Raw genomic sequence first — 20,249 nt, forward strand, 5'->3', positions numbered from 1 at the left:
TTCCTATAAAGCTCCCACACTATGGAATAACCTTCCTGTAAATGTTAAAAATAGCTGCCATAGTTAGACCTGCAGACGTTTATCTTTGAACATTACAGTTCCCTAATTTACACACCCTCGTACCTGGACATGCCTAATAATCTATTTTCTCTTTCTGATGAGGTACTTACCCCTGATGACATGTTGTTACTGAGCCTCAACCCATCTCAGCTGCCATGGCTCCTCTGGTGCCCCCTGCTGTAGCCCACCACACCTAAACCATAGCCAACTACTTCTATGTTGCCCTTGTTGGACGTTCTCATGCAGGATAGCTTTCGGACATGTGCACACTGTTGGGATTAGACTAAGACTTCTAGAAAACCAGATTAGACATTGATTGCTTTTTTCCCACATTTATTTATTTGTTTATTTATTTGCTTGTTTGTTTATTTATTTATATATCTATTTCACTATTTATTCTGCTCCATATTGTTTATATTGTTACTACTATAGTGTATGTTGTTAGACAGAGGAGGATGGACCCCCCCCCCCGAGTATTCTTCCTCATGAGGAAGAATCTTCCACCATGCTTTAGGGAGTTTTTCCTTGCTACTGTTGCCCTTGGCTTGCTCATTGGGGGCTTGTACTCAGACATTTGTGAAACTGCTTTGCTTATCTTTGAATGATTCCTAAAATCACCAACTTTAAAATTTATTACTATCATAACCCCTCCATGACTCCAGGCAGAGGGTGAACGCTTAGCTATTTCCGGCCTCTAAGATTGGTTGATATAAACCCTTTAAAGCAATCTGCCAAGACAGTATGCTCTTCTAAATCCACATGCATCAGATCTATCATTCTGTCCAGTCTTGTTTGGACACAGTCCAAAGAGGATTTATTAGACTATAATATGGTGTCCCTGTAGTGTCTGATGCACTGGCTGCATTAGGTGGAAGTTCAGAGGTAAACCACAGACTGCAACTTATCCTCTTCTCAACCTGGCAAAAATAAGATATTCAAGCATGACACCACTAGGGCAAAATTAGACATATTCCTGAAATGACAGGGAGGCAAAAGAGTCACAGACTCCTAATGATGCCAGAACTATCCACCACAGTTGTCAAGGGTGCACAACTGCAACTCTGCATTTTCACACAGATACACACACACACACACACACACACACACACACAAACACACACATGCACAGTCATGCACAGTCATGCACAGATTATGCAGTGGTACTCATTTTAATTAAATGAGACACCGGGTTTTAAATGAAATATTCATCAGGTGATATGTTTTAGAAGAAATGTTCTTTGACACAATTAACTAGATCACTGGCTCACCCACCTTGAGATATGCAGAAATTAATGCCATAAGCAAACCTCTTTCTCCCAAGCTACCTCTGACTCAGAGTCTCTGCTGATCCCTTGCATTACAGGGAATCTTTCAAAGAACCCACCCAACAGGTATGTAAACAGTAATATGAACCTGAACTACTTATGTTTAAGTTTGTACTCCACCTAGCTCTCCCAAAATGCTTTTGCCATATGGTTAAACTCCAATCAGTATAGCCTATACTGTCCATAAGAGGTTAAGCCACCAGACATTAGCTGTTACAATTTATTTATTTCAATGATCTTTCCTGTTTTACAAGTGTTTATTTATAAGTACATATGTTTAAAGCCCAGATACACTAAACTACAATGCAGAAATGGATACGTAGTTATGTATGAGCTACGTATCATACATAACTAAATAACATTTTTAGCAAATAAATGAAAGACGTCGCCCAAGTAAGCATGCGCCCCTCGCACCAAGAGCCTGCATTTAGCGCATCTTAGTTTTGCCAACATGAACATAAATAAGGACTATGTAGGTCTGTTCAGTGTTCTACTTTAGATTGGACTACACTGGGCAGATCTCTATCGAGAGAATGAGAGGATGCGAGGAGAGGTAACGAAATTGGCTTTTTGTGACACATGACATTCCATGGACAAGAGCAACGCTTTATGGGCGAAGCCGACGGTTATTGGTCTTCATACCGACTTCATCCGAAATCGTCCAGATAATCCCGCTTTGTTAACATCAGACGTCCCTTTCTTTGGCGGGCAGGGGGCAAGGGGAAGAACATTTAGAGGTGGGGGGAATCATCGTTTTTTTAAAAAATCATAAAACCTGTTCCCTGGCTTTGAGCTTCGCTATACGGATTCTGCGTCTGCACATCAGTGATTGCAACCGTTACGGTAATTATGTTAGTTATGTGTGTTGCAGGGAATACAACCAAAATCTCATGACGCGTTAGGTTTTCTTGCGTAGTGTTTAAGCGTATATTAGTGTATGAATGAGTTATCCGATATCTGATTAGTTTAACATATTAATTGGGGCATATTAGCGTTTATATATATATATATAAAACCTACACAACCAAATGAATTTTATATATATATATATATATATATATATATATATATATATATATATATATATATAAAACCTACACAATCAAATGAATTACTGTTCATCGTACTGCTTCTTGTACTGCTTCTTCATGTCGTCTGTCTCACGCTAATATGCCCCAATTAATATGTTAAACTAATCAGATATATATAGTACGCAGCGGAATCATTTTAGTTATTGCTTCCTTCTAGTCGCATTGTCGAATAATGATTTTAAAGAAGCATTAAAGAAGCCTGGCCTTTTCGTCTCTTTCTTTAATGAACTGATGCGGTGCGCTTGGAACTCTGCAGGAATGTTGCGCCATCCTTAACGATTCAGTAGAACACACTGTTCTTTAATTTGGAAGATTTTGAGGGAATATCGTTATATAAAACAGTCGATACAGATCAAATGATCAAACAGAGACGTTAATTTTAGAATAATTGTTGAGTACGCGCTTGGTGTTCACTAAATAGGGTAGTGTGGTTATGGACTGACCGTTTGTGCTTGTTTTGTGCAAGGGATAGCCGCCTTCGTATCTACGCGTGAATTATGTGGCACTGTGGCATTTGTGATTGTTTATGCGCTAAATAAAAATTGGTCGCAAAATATTTCTAAAGAAGTGAATGAAGCGGGAACACTAAAGATATTTAGATTAAACTAAATTCATACTATAGGTAATACATCGAGATCTCAAGCTCTTGTAGAATCTATAATCTAATAACTTTTGGGCCATCTCTCTAAAACTGAAGAATCTTCGATATCGTTCTCATGATTCGTGACACCTCTTCTGGAGGGGTGGCTCCGGCGGCGGAGCTTGACACACCCTTGCGCACCACTAACGCGATGTGCTACTTAGAAAGAGAGGGGCATTCTTTCGCGTAGCTATTACTCAAGAAATAGACCTGCATACATTGTATTACGCGCCATAAGAAAAGTAAGACTTTGCAGAGGATTGTGGCTACCTCCTAGAATGACATTCAAATCAGATTTATATATTAAATTATAAAATTTGACACATAAGAAAGCTTGGCTGGTTGATTAATAATGATTTAATCTACTATAAAATGAGAAAGGATTTCTCATTAGCGAGAGCCCTAAATTTCTCTGCATTTGTACACAAGAGCTGCTGTCTTGTCTTGAGAGAAACAATGTCATCAGAGGCTGTGAGAGAGTACAGAAAGGGAGGAAAGAAGAGTGAGCATGAGGTGTGTTCCAAATAACTGTAGGTTTTGGCAGAACAGCATATACCAAAGACCCAGGGGGATGGATCAAGAGTTGCTTGTGCCAAACATGATGATATCACCATCCATAAATTATTTTCATTGAAAATCTGTCATTCAATAGTAACATTCAGTAAGACTTAAATCATCTTTAAAAGCTTCTGACTGTGAGTGTCAGCTGTGTAGCACTGAACAATCTAGGAGCAACATTTTGTCTTTTTAAATGTCTGTGGATGCATGTGAAAGAATGCTTGTTATAATACATTCTGATGGAAGTTACTTTGACTTGCCATGAAAAACAACTTTAGACAGCTTCTAGAGAAAGAAAACCAACTATTTGTATGAATATAATATTGAAATAATACATTAATAATCATAATAATGCTTTTGGTCTTTAAGTCATTGCTCCAATAATATCTATATTGGACTGTGCAAAGAAAAAGTGCATGCTGCACTTAACCCAAGGACAGGGGGCTGTAACTGAATATTTTGTAGCATAACACTCTTAAATTGCTTCATCTCGTGTTTCCTCAAACAGTTGCATTTTCCTGTGCTTTGGTGGCATGCTGCCAACTTCAGATGTTCTATGTTTCAGATGCACCTTCTCATACTCTACTGCATTGTAAGATCATCTGTCCTAACACAGGTCATTTATTTATGGTCATTCGTTGATATTTATTTACTTTTTATTTTGACAGAAATCCAATCAATATGGAAATGTTACACATTGCAGTACTCTCCTCTTTACTGTGCTCAGGTAACTATATAATATACCAAATAATCTGCCATACATTTTACAGTCAGTAATTAGTTTTAATCCACCAAAGATGACACCACTATTGCAATCTGTAGTTATATGAAGTTCTGTCAAACCTTATCAGTCCCTTTTGTGGGTAACATGGTTTTAAAGGTGCAATCAAGATATTCCACTTAATTATGTGAACACAATAACAATGGAACATCTTACCTTCCCACTTATGAACACAAAGCACATCTCAAAGATCTACAGTGGCCAGTGGAGTTCAATTACAGTTTTCTAGGATTATCAAGTTGTCATGGCTTTTAAATGTCACCAGATCCATCCATATTGTTTTGCTGGTCAGTGAAAAATCATTTTGGTAATATTCAGAACAATCATCTTATGTTTCTTTTACAGCTTATTCTGCAACCATAAAAGGTAAAGTCAAAAACAACTTTGGTTTCTCTTTACCAGCAGACATATTATTAAACATTTTTGAAATGCTTAAAATTCAAAAATTCACTCATAAATACAAATCTTCTTCACTGGTACCCTCATTTTACTGGTAAACACATTTCAAATCTAAAAATTGTCCATTAAGTCATTTTATGTGATGTATACACAACAGGAATTTTGGGTGATGACTTAAATAAGCCATGATTCATTATCATACAACACCTTACCATCTTCAATATTTATTATAAACTCCTCATTTGTCTCTCTTTTCACTTTCAGCAAAGGATGACCACCGTACTGCCTTCTTTGGGGAAGACATACATATCCCTGTGCCAGCAATGGACACTACAGAGGTGGTGTTTAAACCAAAGCTGGATCCAATCTCTGAGGTGGTTTTCTTCCGGAACAGGGAGATTCAGAACTCTAGAGCCAAACTTAATTTTCAGACCAGACACCTGGTTCTGGAAGATGTGGGTGAAGAGGATGAGGGTACATATGTAGTGAGGAACTCTGCAGCTCCAGCTGATGTCAGACGCATCATCCTTATAGTTAGAGGTAGGAGTAATTGCTGCTAGATGACCCTCAGGTAGATCTTTAATGTCATGATGTTATTGTACCCATTTTGCATTACACATGATTTCATATGTAATTAAAAAGTATTATGTATTTGTGGTAGTGCCAAATTAGTTTTAAGAATAGTCAGTCAAGTACAATTGATTTATTGTTGGTCATTCTGTTGACTGTAGAATACTCTTGACCCTTACAGATTGTGCCACAGAGACAACCGTGAAATATGGTGAAACATATCATATTACACTTAATGACATCACTGGTCCTTACACCCTGGAGTTCAGACGCAGCACAAGTCACATTAACCAAACTATAGAGCCATCAGCTGTGGTTCTTCTCAATCATAGCATCATCCCTATAGAGGAATATAGGACCCGTCTCAGTGCAAGTGAGAAGAAGGTTAACCTCCATGTGGTGACCGGAACAGATGAGGGTAGCTACACTGTACTGGACAGTGATGGAAAAATTCGTAAAAGGACATGTCTGAATGTTAAAGGTGAGTCTTTAGAGGAAAGATTAGGGTGAAGAGAATATATTATGATGGATGACACGGCATAGCATTATGAAATAAATAGACTGAATGTAGGTTTGTGTAGCATCTTTTGTGCAAGGTGATTCAGGATTATATTTCCCTTCTGTTTTTATCATACCCAGAGCACCAGATATTTGTGCACTTGCATTATGACAAAACTCTGAAGATCAAGCTCTATATAAACCACACGAAGATCAATATGGTCTACACTCCAGACTCTGACAATGAGGCTCGGCTTATTCTGGATCAGGGGGAACTGGTCGTGCCTTTGGACCCCATGCTAGATGGCCGAGTGTCAGTAGATGTCTCAATGTTTTACCTGAAGAAGGTCAAAGTTAGTGACACAGGCATTTTCAGAGTGACTGACTTATCAGGTTTTCACATAGCCGATGTCTACGTGGATGTGGAGCGTAAGTACAGAGGCAAATTTTGTTGGACAAACTTATATAATGTGTAGCTTCTATCTAATCAGTTACATTTAATGAGATATCTTGAGTGCCCTCTCTCTGACTAATGTTTGAGATCAATTTTCTTTGTTTGGTTAACTATATCTTTTTGGCATTTCTCTTTTATTCTCACCCTCCTTTACCCCTGTCTTATCTCAGCCTACAAACTGCCTCAGCTTTATGTGGTGATCCTGTCTTTATTGGGTCTGCTGGCGTTCCTGCTGTTGGTGTGTCTAATCTCCTGTCAGATCAAGGTTCGCCGTCGGGAAGCAAGAGCCCGAAAGATTGCCCTCATTGCTCAACAAGCTGGCAAGGGAGATGGAGAAACCTTCAGACAGGTAAAGCACACCACAGTAGAATAACTCCAAGAGCCAAACATAAACGTTAAACATCAAAAGGAACTAATTACATGAAAACTTAATCCGGGCTCACTAAAGTGGCAGCTGTACAATACAGTACTGAGATTTTGGGTAGTACAATTATCTTTGTAAATTGAATTTGTAGATAGTCTTTAAATCTTTAAATAGTCCATACGTGGTTATAAGCAGTACAAGAACAACTGCATAAGTACTGCAGCAAATAGAAAAACCTCATCACAGTGTTGACATGCCTTAAATGTCTGTTTGTTTATGTATTATATGTTTGTCTTTGTTCCTGTGCTTAATACTGATCCTGCTGAATCTCCCTTGAAAGAAACAGAAGCACATATTTTGTTTTATATTGCACAGACTCTGATTACTGGCTAACTTTCCAGTGCCATTTTCCACTCACTATAGTTTTTTCAACTATAAAATAACCTGATAATATACTAGACTACCTTCGCTTTGCTGTCTCATTGTAAACATCTTTTCAGTATCTGGTAGTGCGTAGTCTCATGTTGCTCTAATCCGTCTTCACTCACCCAACTGGTCCCACCTTCTCAGTCACCAAGCCTCACGCACTGAAAAATCATTATTGGAATAAGTAGATTACGCGCGAAGACATCAGATAGGTTGTTTGGCTGTTTTCTAATGAGCCTGGACAGTGCTTTTTTCTGTTGAAGAGGTTAGCTTAACCACTGATTTGCAATGCATTTTTCCTTTTTAAAGGAGCCTCAAATGGAGCAGCTTCTTGGTGAGCAAGCTTTGCGTTTTGTTGTTTGTTTTTTCCTTTAGTGTTAAGTTGATGGATCTGTATCAGTGTTTGTACTAGTTCCTTAGGGTGGTCAAACAGGAGTCCAAGCTGCAAAGGCCTTTTGCCACCATCAGTGATTGCGTGTATCATCCATCCCTCATTCCTCCCTCTGTTTTCCATGCAGGTCTATAGACACAAGTAACTGCTAAGGTATTACATTGATCCCTGCAGTTAAAGCTTTAGTAACACATATTTCTGCTCTTGCTGAAACACACATGCACCTAGATATTTCTCTTTTTGGATGGTGAAGAGGTAAATGTGGACCTTTGTGTGTGTGTGTGTGTGTGTGTGTGTGTGTTTGTGTGTGCGCGTATGTGTTTGTGCTGGTTAAACTTCATATTGGCTGTGTGAATATGTATGTAATTAAAGATGTTGGAAATGATTAATAGTGTCAGGACTGGTTTCCCTGAGAGATTCAGTCCTAAACTGCATCTTAATTGGACGTAATTCCCCAACGAAACCATTAAATCAAACAATTTGTAGTAAAAAAAAAAAGTTTTGTAGGTATAAATGTGGTGGTGATTTTTTACCTAAATAAGTTATGCTTTTGTATGCTTATTAGAAGTCCAGTTCTGTTTATTGGATGCTTCCTTTTTTAAATGCTTTCAAAAAGTCTAACTTAAATAATAAAAAACATTTTTGTTAAGAGTAAAATATAAAAAAAACAAAACTAGAAAGTGTCAACTAACAAATAAGCACCTGGACAAAATTGCTGTATGTAAAGAATGCCAGTGCAAAGGATGACAGCTGTATAATGAGATTTTGCAATGTTGATGTTAAAATTCAACTTGCTTTACAAAAATATTTTATATTCTATTCTGAATGACATTTTTAAAATAATCTATTCTGAATAAATGATTTGTTAATATATACAAACCATGTAAACAGTTTGTGTATGTGGCTGATATATGTGGTTATTCATTGGGGAATGACAGCCATCTGAATTTCTGAATTTGGAGGATTACTGGCCAAAGATTTAAAAAAAGAAAAAAGATTCAAATTAATCATTTGCCACAGTGAAAGTGTGTTTTGTCTGTTTTGTCCTTGGTCTGTGTTAAATAGTTCTCTTGATGATGTATGATTCCAGGTGTCCAGGTGCGTGTGCACATGTACAGATATATATTGTGACAATGTGTGGACCCTAATGCATTACAACCTTTCAGAATTTCTGGAGACATGGAATATTTAAATCCCATGTTTTAATATGGTAAACTCCTGTGGAGTAATTCTAAATGCAGCTGGTGATTTAAAATAATTTGTGTCTAATAGAAAATCTGCTTTTTCATAACAAACCACCTTATTCCAGCCCTGGTTCATCACAAGACAGAAGCAAAAAATAAAATCTTAATGTTGTCTATAACACTACTATCCTTTCATATTGTTACAATATTTATCAGAATTTAAACTGCCATAAATCGAGGATAAATAGAGGAGCATTTGGTGTTACACTGTCAGCTTTCCATCTGCAATTTTTTAATTTCTCTTTTATTTTTAAAATGATTAACAACCAAACAGAATTTCATGATATGTAGTGCATGATTTCATGATTTTTGGTACTTATTTGGAGCTTCTCTTGGTATAAGGTAGTTCATGAGGCCTACACCAGATTCACTGAGGAATCCACTCTGCAGTCTACCTGGGAGAACATCACCGAGAGCACAGAGGTTGAGATCAAGGTAAGTGGTTATACATTTTAGAAAGGCAGCTGAAATAAATACACTGTTATAATTAACTCTAAGATGTATGTCTTTTAATTACTTGGTTACCCATTTTAGATGGAAGCTGTCATTGACCATAGCGTCATAAAGATGTCTTCCTTTCTTTATGACCCACCCACTAACATCTTTCTTGTTGCAGGGTCTCGAAGTGTTCACAGCGGGGCACTATCACACTTTCCTTGCTGAAAATAACTTTGTGGAGATGACTGATTCTGCACTTCCACTGGACAGCGACACTGATGTGCCTCAAACCTATGCCTCCCACAAGCTCCTCTTTGACTCTGACAGTCTTGCTGCTGCTGCCCCAGCTAATTCAGAGGGCAATCATAGTGCCACTCGTACCCCGGATTCGGTTCTCAGTGCCAGCCCGGCTACCCAGCACAAATCTGAAGCCCACGCAGAGAGCGACTTTTTAGGAGTCACTACCCCTCATACAACCCCTAAAGTGTGCAGGCTAGGTGCCATGGAAGCCTCAGCCCCTGCAACCAGCCCAGTGCCAGAAACAAGCCAAGACGCCCTGCTGCTCAATGACAAAGTAGCCAAATTGGATCAGTGTATCAGTGCAGATGGTACCACAACCTGAGAATCTGTTCAGTGGCACACTCCAGAGTTTTCCACTAACCAACCTGAGCCTGATCATTTCTTTTATAATCATGCCCACAGATTGCCAACTAACTGCTAAAGCTTCTCGTATAACATGTCCAATGCCTGAATTTTTTTAAACAAATGGTTTGCCAAATATTAGCACTAATGGGTAGTCCTAGAGCAACAAGTTTTACATAAACAAATATATACATAAACAAATGTGTTTACGTTAACTTTAAAGAACATAGGATGTGAGCTCCTGCACAATGCATGCATATGACATAGCCTTTTTGGCTAGTTAAAAGCCAAATCTATTGTAAACCGAATGTCCAATGCATGTTAGGCTCTCTAGAAAAACAGCCACACACTTTAAAGAAGAATATTTCTCTGGAGGGAACTGGAGAACCTCCTTATATCCTTTTAATGTACCAAGATTCATTGCCTTAAAACATTATTGTGCTGTTTAGCTCAAAGCTCTGTAATATCAGTACCTTAGCTAAGATCAACACACAGTATTTGCTTTTGCTTCTGTGCACAATGTTCTGGAAATCAAAACCACAAATTTGACATTTTTCCCTAGCCCCACTGTGTTTACGACACACTAAATTTACTATAGAAGTTGTCAAATCACTTTAAAAAGAGGAAAAACAGTACTGTATGAATTGCCCCGGCTCAAATAAATAAATAAATAAATAAATAAAGGTTCTCATCTTAAAGACTTAAGTATTTGACCCACTTATATATTCTTAGCTTCTGGTCTATGATCATAGTTTCTACAGCTCCCAAAGATCATAAAGTTGCAAAAGAATACTTTTATGTTCCAGTTAAGGTATAGGTATGCTAGAGCAATATTGCAAAGTACAATAGTGTTTTAAGGCCTCTGTCTCAGTGATGTTCCAAAAGGCTCCGAAATAGCACTATTAGTAAAAATGAACACTTTCTTCTGGCGCAGTAAAACAAACAAACAACAGACAAACAAACAAAGTCTTCCTTAATTAATGGTCTCTATTTCTAAAATGAAAATTGACAATGTTTTGTAGACATCACAGCTATTTTCTGTAAACCCCTGAAAACTGATTAAAACAACAAAAAGCCCCTTGCTAGAGAACCGTGAAGACCCCAGGTTACCATATCTGGAAGCTAAAAAGGAGTGAATATCAGCTGTAGTGGAAGACCTTGCTGAAAAGACAAAAGAGGGTACCAGTATGAACTCATCATTCCAGTGCTTTATGTCTCCATATTCTTTTTTCTGCAGTTATTATTCCATTTTTCACCTTCATTGCCCTTTCATGTTTGTCATCTGAAAGTGGAGTCTCTATAAAATAATAGCTATACTCTTTGTTTGGATCTATTGGGAGAGATATGATCTGCACAGTAAAGTCTAAATGAGATGCTCTTTGAATGCAGTGTTTAAATATGCTGCAGAAAAACTTGGAGTGCTCGTTGTCTTCAAAATGATTCCATTCACACATTGTCAAAAATCTATCTATCTAGAACATTTCCAGGAAAGAAACATGTCCTGCATAATAATACCAGCTGGTCTGATATGAATTACTTTCCATCTTTGCTTGCAAAGAATGATTAATGAATCGCATGTTCGCTGATTTATTTGTAATTGTACTGATTCTGGCAGAAGGTGATAGGTTTTCAAGGTTCATATTTTCCATTCTGAAAGCTTATATTAGACAATAAAAAGGTGTTTTCAGAATACAAAAATGGCTCAGAAGCCACTTCACAGAATACACCCACAAGAGAACTTGGTTCTGTTATGGACCCATGCAATCAAACTTGCATGTGTCAGATTTATGTGCAGGTGTATCTGAAATACTTTTATAAGTGCTCGACTTCAACTCATACTGGAACTTAATATAAGGCCTCATAATCTTCAGTAACACATTTCAGCTGTGAATCATCAGACCCAATCCAACAATTGCTCTCTATAATTTCATATATTTATCGGTGCTACCCCAGGTTAGCCCCAATACCCATTTGACTGCTTTGTTCAGTTTCAATCATAATTAAGCACTCACCTAAGGTGGACTCTGTCCAAATCAACAGTCATTGCCCTTATGCGCTGTTTATGGTACTTGGAAGATAAATGGGACAGTTCAAGTGAATGCCACACAATGCCCATCTTATTCACAAAGGAGGTTCCATTGTAAACTGTCATAAGACACTGTCAAGGCCTGCTAGGAAACTGCTACCTCATCTTTAATGTCTGCTGAAGGAGGAAAGAACAGGACAGGCTGGTGTCAATGAAAAGCACAATTATGATAACAGTAGCCCATAAATGATGCTTAATAAATTGGAATGAATGTAAATATATGGGGGTAAAAGAATACTTCCAGACAAATTAGCTATAAAAATGTATTTATTAATTTATGGAGTTGAGATGGTAGATTGTAATCAATACAACGTATTGCTTGACCATTACAAAACAATATGCAGGTACAGCTATATAAAAATGCAATATACAATAATATGCGCACTGAAATACTACATTGGTACTGCAAAGCATTCTTTGGAAGAAGGACTCTCCTTCTTCAAATCCAAATACTGATGGTGCAGACAGACAAGTACCCACATACACACACACCTTGCACCCCCTACACAAGGGAGATGCAACTGTAAGTTTCAACACATACATCTTTTGAGAAAAGGTACCCTTACTTTTGTATATATTGCATGTGTGTGTGTGTGTGTATATATATATATACACACACACACACACACCAAGAAGGTGCAAGATTTTCTGATCCCTTGATTGCTACTCTTTGCTTCATTATCTGTAACTTTCTTCTTTAAGCTCTCACTAGCTTTCTTACTGTTTTTCTCTGACAAATGCTTTCTAAAATTGTTCACATTATTGCACTAGAAATTATTATTTGCCTTTATTTGTGTTGGAGAATGTGTTTCAATTATGCAAATATTGCACCAAGACTACTAGACATACTATTATACTCTATATATATTATAGTGTTTTACTTAATAAATATGCTGTCATAAATGTAAATATACCTAGAAAATATTGTTATTTCAGCATGTTTGTCAATAGCTTGCTTGATTGACAGTAGACTTCATAGCTGGTTAAATGAACTAGTCTTGCTCCTACTGCATTTATGATGCCCACAACGTATTCTTAATGTCAGTCTAACATCCCATGTCCTTGGCAATTCATTCATTCCTCTTTTTATAAAAACAATACTGGCTATAAAAAACATATTAGCAGTACTTTGACTGCATAGTGTTTTATCACAACTACTTAGGCATGATAGTCTTGCTCAGGATGTAGAAATTTTCATGATTTAAAGTCCTTTCCTACCTTCTAGTCAAGCAATAGTGACCTTCCTCAAAGGAAATTCTTCTAAAGATTTTGCAGAAAGGGGAAGGTATTTTCTGTTATATCTTACAATTGCCTGCAACTTATTCAGTTGCACTACATATTTGATTCTGTCCATCTACAGCCTCTTTTTCACATTTCTGGCAATGTACTGATGTATACAACATTGCCCTGTATCAAACTGCTTTGTTTCCAAATTATCCATATACTGTGTCTAATGATTTTGGAGAAGTGCTCTGGAGTATTTGTGAACAGTCAACACCACCAGTGAGACAAAACATATTTCAAGATTTCAATTTAATTGAGATGCAAAATATAAACAAATGGTTAGTCACAATCTTGTGTTATGTTAAAAAATTGTAAAGATTCCAAATCAGTTGGGTTAATTCTTTGTCATATGGTATGAAATAATATCGTACAAATAACAGTGCATTCTTTATATCTAACCAGAGTGGACTATGCACAAACAAGAAGAAACATCTTGAACTGAAGTTTAATTATTTAAAATGTAATATAAAGTCATTGAGCTGAATTTGAATCTGAAGTACAACATATGAGTTTGGATTGTATGTGTATAAAATTTACAGATGACTTATGTCAGATGAAATGCTAAAGCAGTTTGTCAAGGTTGGTTGTCCAAGGATCTGTTTTGGAAGAAGGCATTTAGATTGTTCTAGACATTGACATTAACAATAATGTACACAAATAATTAAATTTTATAACATTTTTTGAAAGGCCATAAAAGGTTTAATGCCTTCTCAGTATTTATGTTCATGCACACTTTTGTACAACATCCCTTTTCCTGAATGAAAAACACTAATAAAAGAATGTTCCATTGTCTCTTCAATTAATAACTTATTAGTTAAGCATGTTTAAGTTTAGGAGAGCCTATTTTTATGAAGTAGTCCAGTACCCATGTAATAATCAATAAACAATTATAATCAACAATGTGGAATTATAACATGGGGATAAATACTGATATTTATTCTAAATGTTTAGATTTGCATAATATCCATACTTGGATAGAATTTTGCTTCAGCATCTTACACTTAGGCTATGGATAACCCACCTGAGCATATTAAGAGACTATAGGTTCTTCACTAGTGGTCATACAAAACAAGGTTAAAAGTAGGCCTACCTTCACCTCTCCCCAAAACACACACACACACACACACACAACACACACACACACACACACAACACACACACACACACACACAATTAAAAAATTAAACAGTCCTAATATAAATAATCCTATTTCTAAGATACTCTAGGGGTTTCTAAGTATTAATTGCAACTAATAGTATAATTTTTAAAAATGTATATTTAAGCAATATTTTAGCCAAGTAGAAGTAACCCTTCTACTAGCCGTGTTATCATTAACTACCTTACGAAAGTAGCCTGGTGTTCTCCTTTGACAAACTCCTGCGACAAAGAGAGTCGGAAGTGGCGTTAATCTCGCGCAAGGAAACCTCTCCTGGCGCGCCAAATTTCAAAGCACTTCCTGGGAAAAGAACGCGAAAAGTTAACAACGGAGAAAAAAAAGAGACGTACATTGATGTTTGCAATAACGTGCCGTCATATTTAGGGTATGTTGTGCGTTGCTAATGTTTTTTGCTGTTATGATCCTCATTTAAAACGGGAAATTATATTACCATTAGATATTTAATTAGAATTCGTTTTGTCTGAAATGTGTGGGTTTGCCGACAGCTTATAGAGAGCTAGCTAGTAGGCTAACTAATATTCAACTCCTTGCCATAGCATTTCCTTGTGTTTTGCTGGTAGTAAAGTTAATCAAAGTAGTTACGATTTCTAGTATGCAGTGAACACCTTTGAATGTGCTTCCCTTTAAGATCGACTGCTATATTTTTATATTTGGCAATATGGCGAGGGTATCAATTTGATGAACTTTGATGTTTTAACAATGCAGCCATCTCTGCTAGCTAGCTAGCACTTGGGGTAAACCAATTAGATTGGCATACATCGTAACCTATAGCTCGATTGCTAGCTAACGCTGCATAGCTCGACAAGAAAGCGGCTTGCACTCCAGTTAAATGGTCACAAGATTATAGCTAGCAATCCAAAAAAGTAACTTCGTGAGGTTACAGTATATTGACAGTAAAGACTATTTATCGCTAACGTATTGAATTGTCACTACACGTCTTGTATATACGATCAGTTTACCATAGTTAGATAGCTATGCTAGCTAGGTTTATCTTAGCTATCTAAACATTGAATGGCACATACTGTGAACAGTAATAGCATATAACCCAGTTATATTTTCTCATTCTCAGGATGAAGTCTAACCAGGTCGGACGTCGCCCTGCTACCACAAACTGTTATGTATATATTTATCTAAATTAAATAGGCCTACTATACAAAAATAATCACTCTTGTTTAGTGTCATTTCAGCATGCTAATATTTAATGCGCGAGCATTATTCAAACCAAATTATTCAGTCAGATTTTACAGGTATTACGGCTGTAAAGGTTTCTACATGTTGTCCTGTAGAGAAGCGTTTAAGAAAATCTAGCTACCATGAAGAGTCATAATTCTGCACACGGGTATAGCGTTATGTAGCTAAATCGCCTACTGTTACCGAGTGTAGTTGTGGCTGTTTTCTTGCGGAGAAAATGTTGTCTGGCGTCCAGCCGTGTTTTCAGCTGTTAAGAATTGGCTCGTCAAATAATGCTAACGGCCAGGGTAGTGATGTCGCTGACTTGGCACGTGACCTGTACACCGTTTCCGACCGGCGCTTGCCCAATCAGTGTTCCGCTTGGGGCGGGCAGTAGAGTTGTGTGATGTTTACTCTGGAGAGTCATCAACCGTGTCACGTATCCATGCTGAACTACATGCTGAAAGGCAGACCGATGGTGTAGCAGGGGAGGGCTGGAAAGTCCAGGTGAAGGACAGAAGCAGTTATGGTGAGTGTTCAATAAGTCCAGTTTTGTCTCCATGCAATACATGAATCCTCTGAATCTGTTTTTATCCAGGATAAAGTGTTTCACACTAAAAAAAAGTGTGACCATATGCTTATACTATATTTGGCAGGCACATGGGTGAACGATGTCCGAATACAGCAAGGTGTTTTGTGGGAAATCTTTGATGGTGACACATTAACCTTCGGTGGTCAATCAGTGCGAGGGAACCCAGAATTCTACTTCCTCTTCCAGAAGGTTCGAGTTAGACCACAGGACTTTGATGCCATTACAGTTCCAAAGGCTAGTTCCTTTTCATCTGATATTCAGAACCGGATCAGGACAAGTCTGGATAGTAAACCTGAGCCGAGTCTTGATCTTTCTAAACTGTCCATCAATAGAGCCACCGTCATTCTTAACTCCATTGGCAGCCTGAGTAAGATGAATGGAAGTTGCTGGACCTTCAAGAGGACAGACAAAACCACTGACCTGACTTCTACCAGAACTCCTTCATTTACAGCTTTGGTGCCACCTTCCACCCCTCCTCCACTCCCTGCAATTTCCAAGGAGACCTCCTCAAAGTCCCTCCCGCCATCATCTAAGAGCCGGCGCAAGTCGGCGCACACTGTGTTGTTGGAAGATGATAGTTCAGATGATCCTGTGGGCCGCAGAAGTGGATTGGAGGGTGCACGGAAAGTCAGAGGGGGAAGAGGCGACGGCTGTACAAGTCTGAGTCTGAGATGTTCCAGCCTCCATTATCTAAAACAGAGTTGAGCATGAAGTCACAGTTTGACATCAGGCCCGTGATACCCAAGCAAAATGGTATAATTTACAATTATTCAACCAATGGGAAACCTGCTAATGCTTCTTTAACCTCACTTCAAAAGCGAGATATTGTAAACATGAGTTACAACAAAGGTATAAATCTTGTGAGCTGCAGACAGCAGAAGCCTTGCTTGCCAGCCCCTCGTGGCAGGCGAAGAACAAACAGCTCACCTGTGTACTCCCCTCTGGTGGTGGGTGGGGTAAACTACCACCTGGCCTCTCCATCAATGAGGCTGACCAAGGTGGAAAGGGAGAGGGGACAGGTTGCACGCTTCAAGACCACCACTGGGTACGCCAGTTTTCTGATTAAACAATAATGTTTGAACTCTGTTAAAACCTTTGGATGAATTTGTGATAATTTTTTATCAAAGATAGACCTCATCTAAAAGTTCTTAGTCAGAGATAATGCAGAGATTATTCATGAAAAAATATTAGTGAAAACAGATAAATACTTATATAACAATTGCAACAGTGCAGTTTCAGATGTTTGCCTTTTTATTTCATACCTGCATCCAAATAGGTTAATGTAAGTTCTTTCCCTCCTAATTTGATAGGAATTAGGTAATTTAACATGAATGCTAACTAAAACGAACAGGTTTTCATTTGTGATTTTCTGTGTGGTGAGATTGAATGAACATAAGTGTATATGTATTGAATTATAACTTGTATGAGTGAACCAAACAGTGAAACTAAGTGTGCTCGTGTAACAAGCTAGATAACTAATTGAATTTTAGTAAAGGTTGTGGTGGTCTTGTTAAACTAGTTGTATAGCAGCTCCTGTCAGTGAGAGGATTTAGTAATTCATCAGTGTACTGTAGCACATGAATACTGTGAAACCTGCCATTTATTATGGTTTGTTGGGTGTCAGATTATGATCCAATCATCTAATTTTTCTCCTTTGCAGTAGACAACGTGGAAGACCCAGGAAGCATCCCCTGCCTCGCCCTTCACTCCCATCCCCCTCTTCCTCATCTTCATCTACCTCCTCCTCATCTTCATCCTCCTCCTCTTCTTCGGATGAAGATGATGAAGATGAAGATGTGGGTGCCCAGGGTGTGGAGCCATGTGCAGCGGTGCATTGTCGTCTACCACAGCAGGATACAGTGCAGTGGGTCCAGTGTGATGACTGTGATGCTTGGTACCATCTGGACTGCCTACCCCACGACCGGAACCAAGCTTCTTTCCTGGTCGACCCGAGTGCCGACTTCCACTGTGGCTGCTGCTGAAGCTGGACCCCTCTGCCCCAGACCCAGCAGGGCTCACTGGGTCTGTCTGGACTGCAGTATCAGAACACGCAGAGGTCTTCAGAAAGATTGCCACTATGAGATGTACCATTAAGCCGACGCAGCTAAAAAAGAAACAAATAGTTTTGGCTGTTTGACTTTCTCTTACAAGCTTTGGCATAATGATTAGACTCAGAAACATTTTTTTTAAATAAATCTGCCATGAATTGCTTGTATCTGGGAAACTGGAGCAAAAATGTGTGCTGGACATGCGCAGCAGTTAAGAGGTGTTTTTTGTTTCAAAACTTGTGTTCTCAGTACAAAGTGGGTCCTGAATTCTCCTGCAATCTGTAAATGGTAACTTGGGAGCAAATCTTCAAACATTTGTAAGAAAATTTTTTTTAATAAATTGATTTATTGTGAGTTTAAAAAGATGATTAAAACTGCTTCTTAAGATGGTTAGATAAGATAAGTGCATCATCTGGACTTTATTATTATTATTATTTCTTTTTTTTCTTTTTTCTTTTTTTTTAGAAGTTCTTCTAAAGTGTTGTTTCTGATGTCAAAATGGAATGCTTGTCTTTATCCTGTTTTGGCTAGACATGTAAATGTGTTCATTACTTTATTTGGGTTAAAACCAAAACATGTTTATGAGCTCCAGGAACCTTTATAAGGGGATCTTGTATAAAAATGTACTGGTGTTTAATATGCTAAACCAGTTTAACAAATCTACAAATACTGTATTGTAGTGTAATAGATTACTGTAAAACTGCTTAGTACAACAAAACAGCCATCAGAATATTCCTTATACATCAATAAGACTAACTGCAACTTGAATACTTTTGGCAATCGATGACACTGACATCAAGTTTAAAAAAATGCACAAATGCAGTCTGAGGCAAGTGGTTATTTTCATAGCAACATTTTCAGTGTGGCTGATTCTTTTAGACCACAGTTTAGGCCTGCATAGTATATTGTTTATTAATTATCACAGTATTGGATAAAATGTTCCAGCACCCTATCTTCCCTGACATTCCACATCAGTGGTCTGTGGGTGTTATAGAATATACTGACAAATTTACAAATGTAAATAATTATGGCAAAAATAAGACAGGCCAGTGTGTAAACATGTCACCTCAAAGGTTCAGAGTCGAATTGAAAGGTATACTACAATCATTGTATGTAGCATTATCATGGAAGTATAATACCTTTGTCTGTATTGTGGTACTATGATAATTCAGCATCGGTAGTTTTCGAGATTCACAGGAGTTGGGTGGTTTTACTGATGGCAATACCTCTATGAATGCAATACAAATAAAACAATAGCCTTTAACCTTTGCTTCTGTAACTGTTTTAGACCAAACTACACATTGTAATGATTGGTAGAAGGATTTTTGCTTTAGGTGATCACAGTTCTGTGTGGAAAATGTCCATATATTAAATCAACCTGATTCAGTAGAAAGGCTTACCCTTGGAACTACTGACAGAATAAATTAAGGAAATTTAATTGCCAGAATGTCGCACTATGTCTAAAATATTAATAGTTTCTTACAAATGTGTATGGAAAAACTTTCTTTTGATTTGATATTAACATGTTTTCTGTTTGAGCTCTACTAACCCTAAATAGTTGGCCATTTAAAAATACATGTGCTATGGTATGAATGTAAATCATCTTTCACTGTCTTCACTTTAATGCTTTAACTAAGACAAATGACTATCTGCATTTCAGTCACAATATTACTATTTGTCATGAGGGGGATCAGGGAGTAAATAAAAAGATATTTATAGATAGTCTGTTTGGCTTTGTGTGATTCATTTCTTAAAGGGTAAAGGGCAAAAATATTTTAATAAACTAGATGGTGGATGCTGATTGTGGTGCAATTCATGGTTTAGATATTTTCTATGTGTATCTCATGGAACGTCACAGATAGTTATAATAGTCCTGTCCATTTCTACCAGGCAAACATTCATCACCTTGCAGGTGGTGAAACCACACAATGGTTCCACATTGCCCTTTCAGGCTGAAGTTTGATTGTATTATGTGGGTAGTCTAACCATCAGCTGCTTGCCTGGCTACTCA

General features: G+C 37.7%; 2 protein-coding genes and 1 long non-coding RNA gene across 6 annotated transcripts; 2 read left to right on the forward strand and 1 right to left on the reverse strand.

Moving 5' to 3' along the window:
* Positions 1-1,808: 1,808 nt before the first annotated feature.
* LOC113581267 lies at positions 1,809-14,050 on the forward strand. 4 transcript variants are annotated; one of them, XM_027016285.2, is made up of 10 exons: positions 1,809-1,938; positions 4,343-4,401; positions 4,801-4,821; positions 5,119-5,394; positions 5,606-5,905; positions 6,064-6,351; positions 6,547-6,725; positions 7,476-7,500; positions 9,148-9,236; positions 9,418-14,050. In XM_027016285.2, exons 1-10 carry the CDS (start codon positions 1,919-1,921, stop codon positions 9,859-9,861), a joined length of 1,701 nt encoding a protein of 566 aa, XP_026872086.2. In that variant the 5' UTR covers positions 1,809-1,918; the 3' UTR covers positions 9,862-14,050. The 4 variants fall into 4 exon arrangements, with proteins under 4 accessions (XP_026872086.2, XP_026872087.2, XP_026872089.2 ...); XM_027016288.2 differs by lacking the exon at positions 1,809-1,938 and adding an exon at positions 1,945-2,122; XM_027016287.2 differs by lacking the exon at positions 1,809-1,938 and adding an exon at positions 2,132-2,228.
* LOC113581266 lies at positions 12,217-15,888 on the reverse strand. Its single transcript, XR_004776420.1, has 3 exons — positions 15,803-15,888; positions 14,591-14,707; positions 12,217-14,347 (listed from the first exon to the last, which is right to left on the reverse strand). It is a non-coding gene; the product is annotated as an uncharacterized LOC113581266 (long non-coding RNA).
* Positions 15,558-19,928, forward strand: tcf19l (transcription factor 19 (SC1), like). The gene is given in 5 exon segments (XM_027016284.2): positions 15,558-15,944; positions 15,947-16,127; positions 16,255-16,788; positions 16,791-17,235; positions 17,851-19,928. Coding segments are annotated over 5 exon segments (1,590 nt in total). The 5' UTR covers positions 15,558-15,836; the 3' UTR covers positions 18,173-19,928.
* The last annotated feature ends 321 nt before the right edge of the window (positions 19,929-20,249 follow it).

The sequence above is a fragment of the Electrophorus electricus genome, chromosome 8, assembly GCF_013358815.1.
Source record: "Electrophorus electricus isolate fEleEle1 chromosome 8, fEleEle1.pri, whole genome shotgun sequence".
Lineage (NCBI taxonomy): Eukaryota > Metazoa > Chordata > Actinopteri > Gymnotiformes > Gymnotidae > Electrophorus > Electrophorus electricus.

What these genes read in the sequence shown, in the direction of transcription:
- LOC113581267 (XM_027016285.2), top strand. Translation starts at nt 1,919, where the DNA reads ATGAGAGGATGCGAGGAGAG. An exon ending in ATGGAGAAACCTTCAGACAG is followed by an intron (nt 6,726 to 7,475) that starts GTAAAGCACACC and finishes TCCTTTTTAAAG; the next exon opens with GAGCCTCAAATGGAGCAGCT. An exon ending in TCAAATGGAGCAGCTTCTTG is followed by an intron (nt 7,501 to 9,147) that starts GTGAGCAAGCTT and finishes GGTATAAGGTAG; the next exon opens with TTCATGAGGCCTACACCAGA.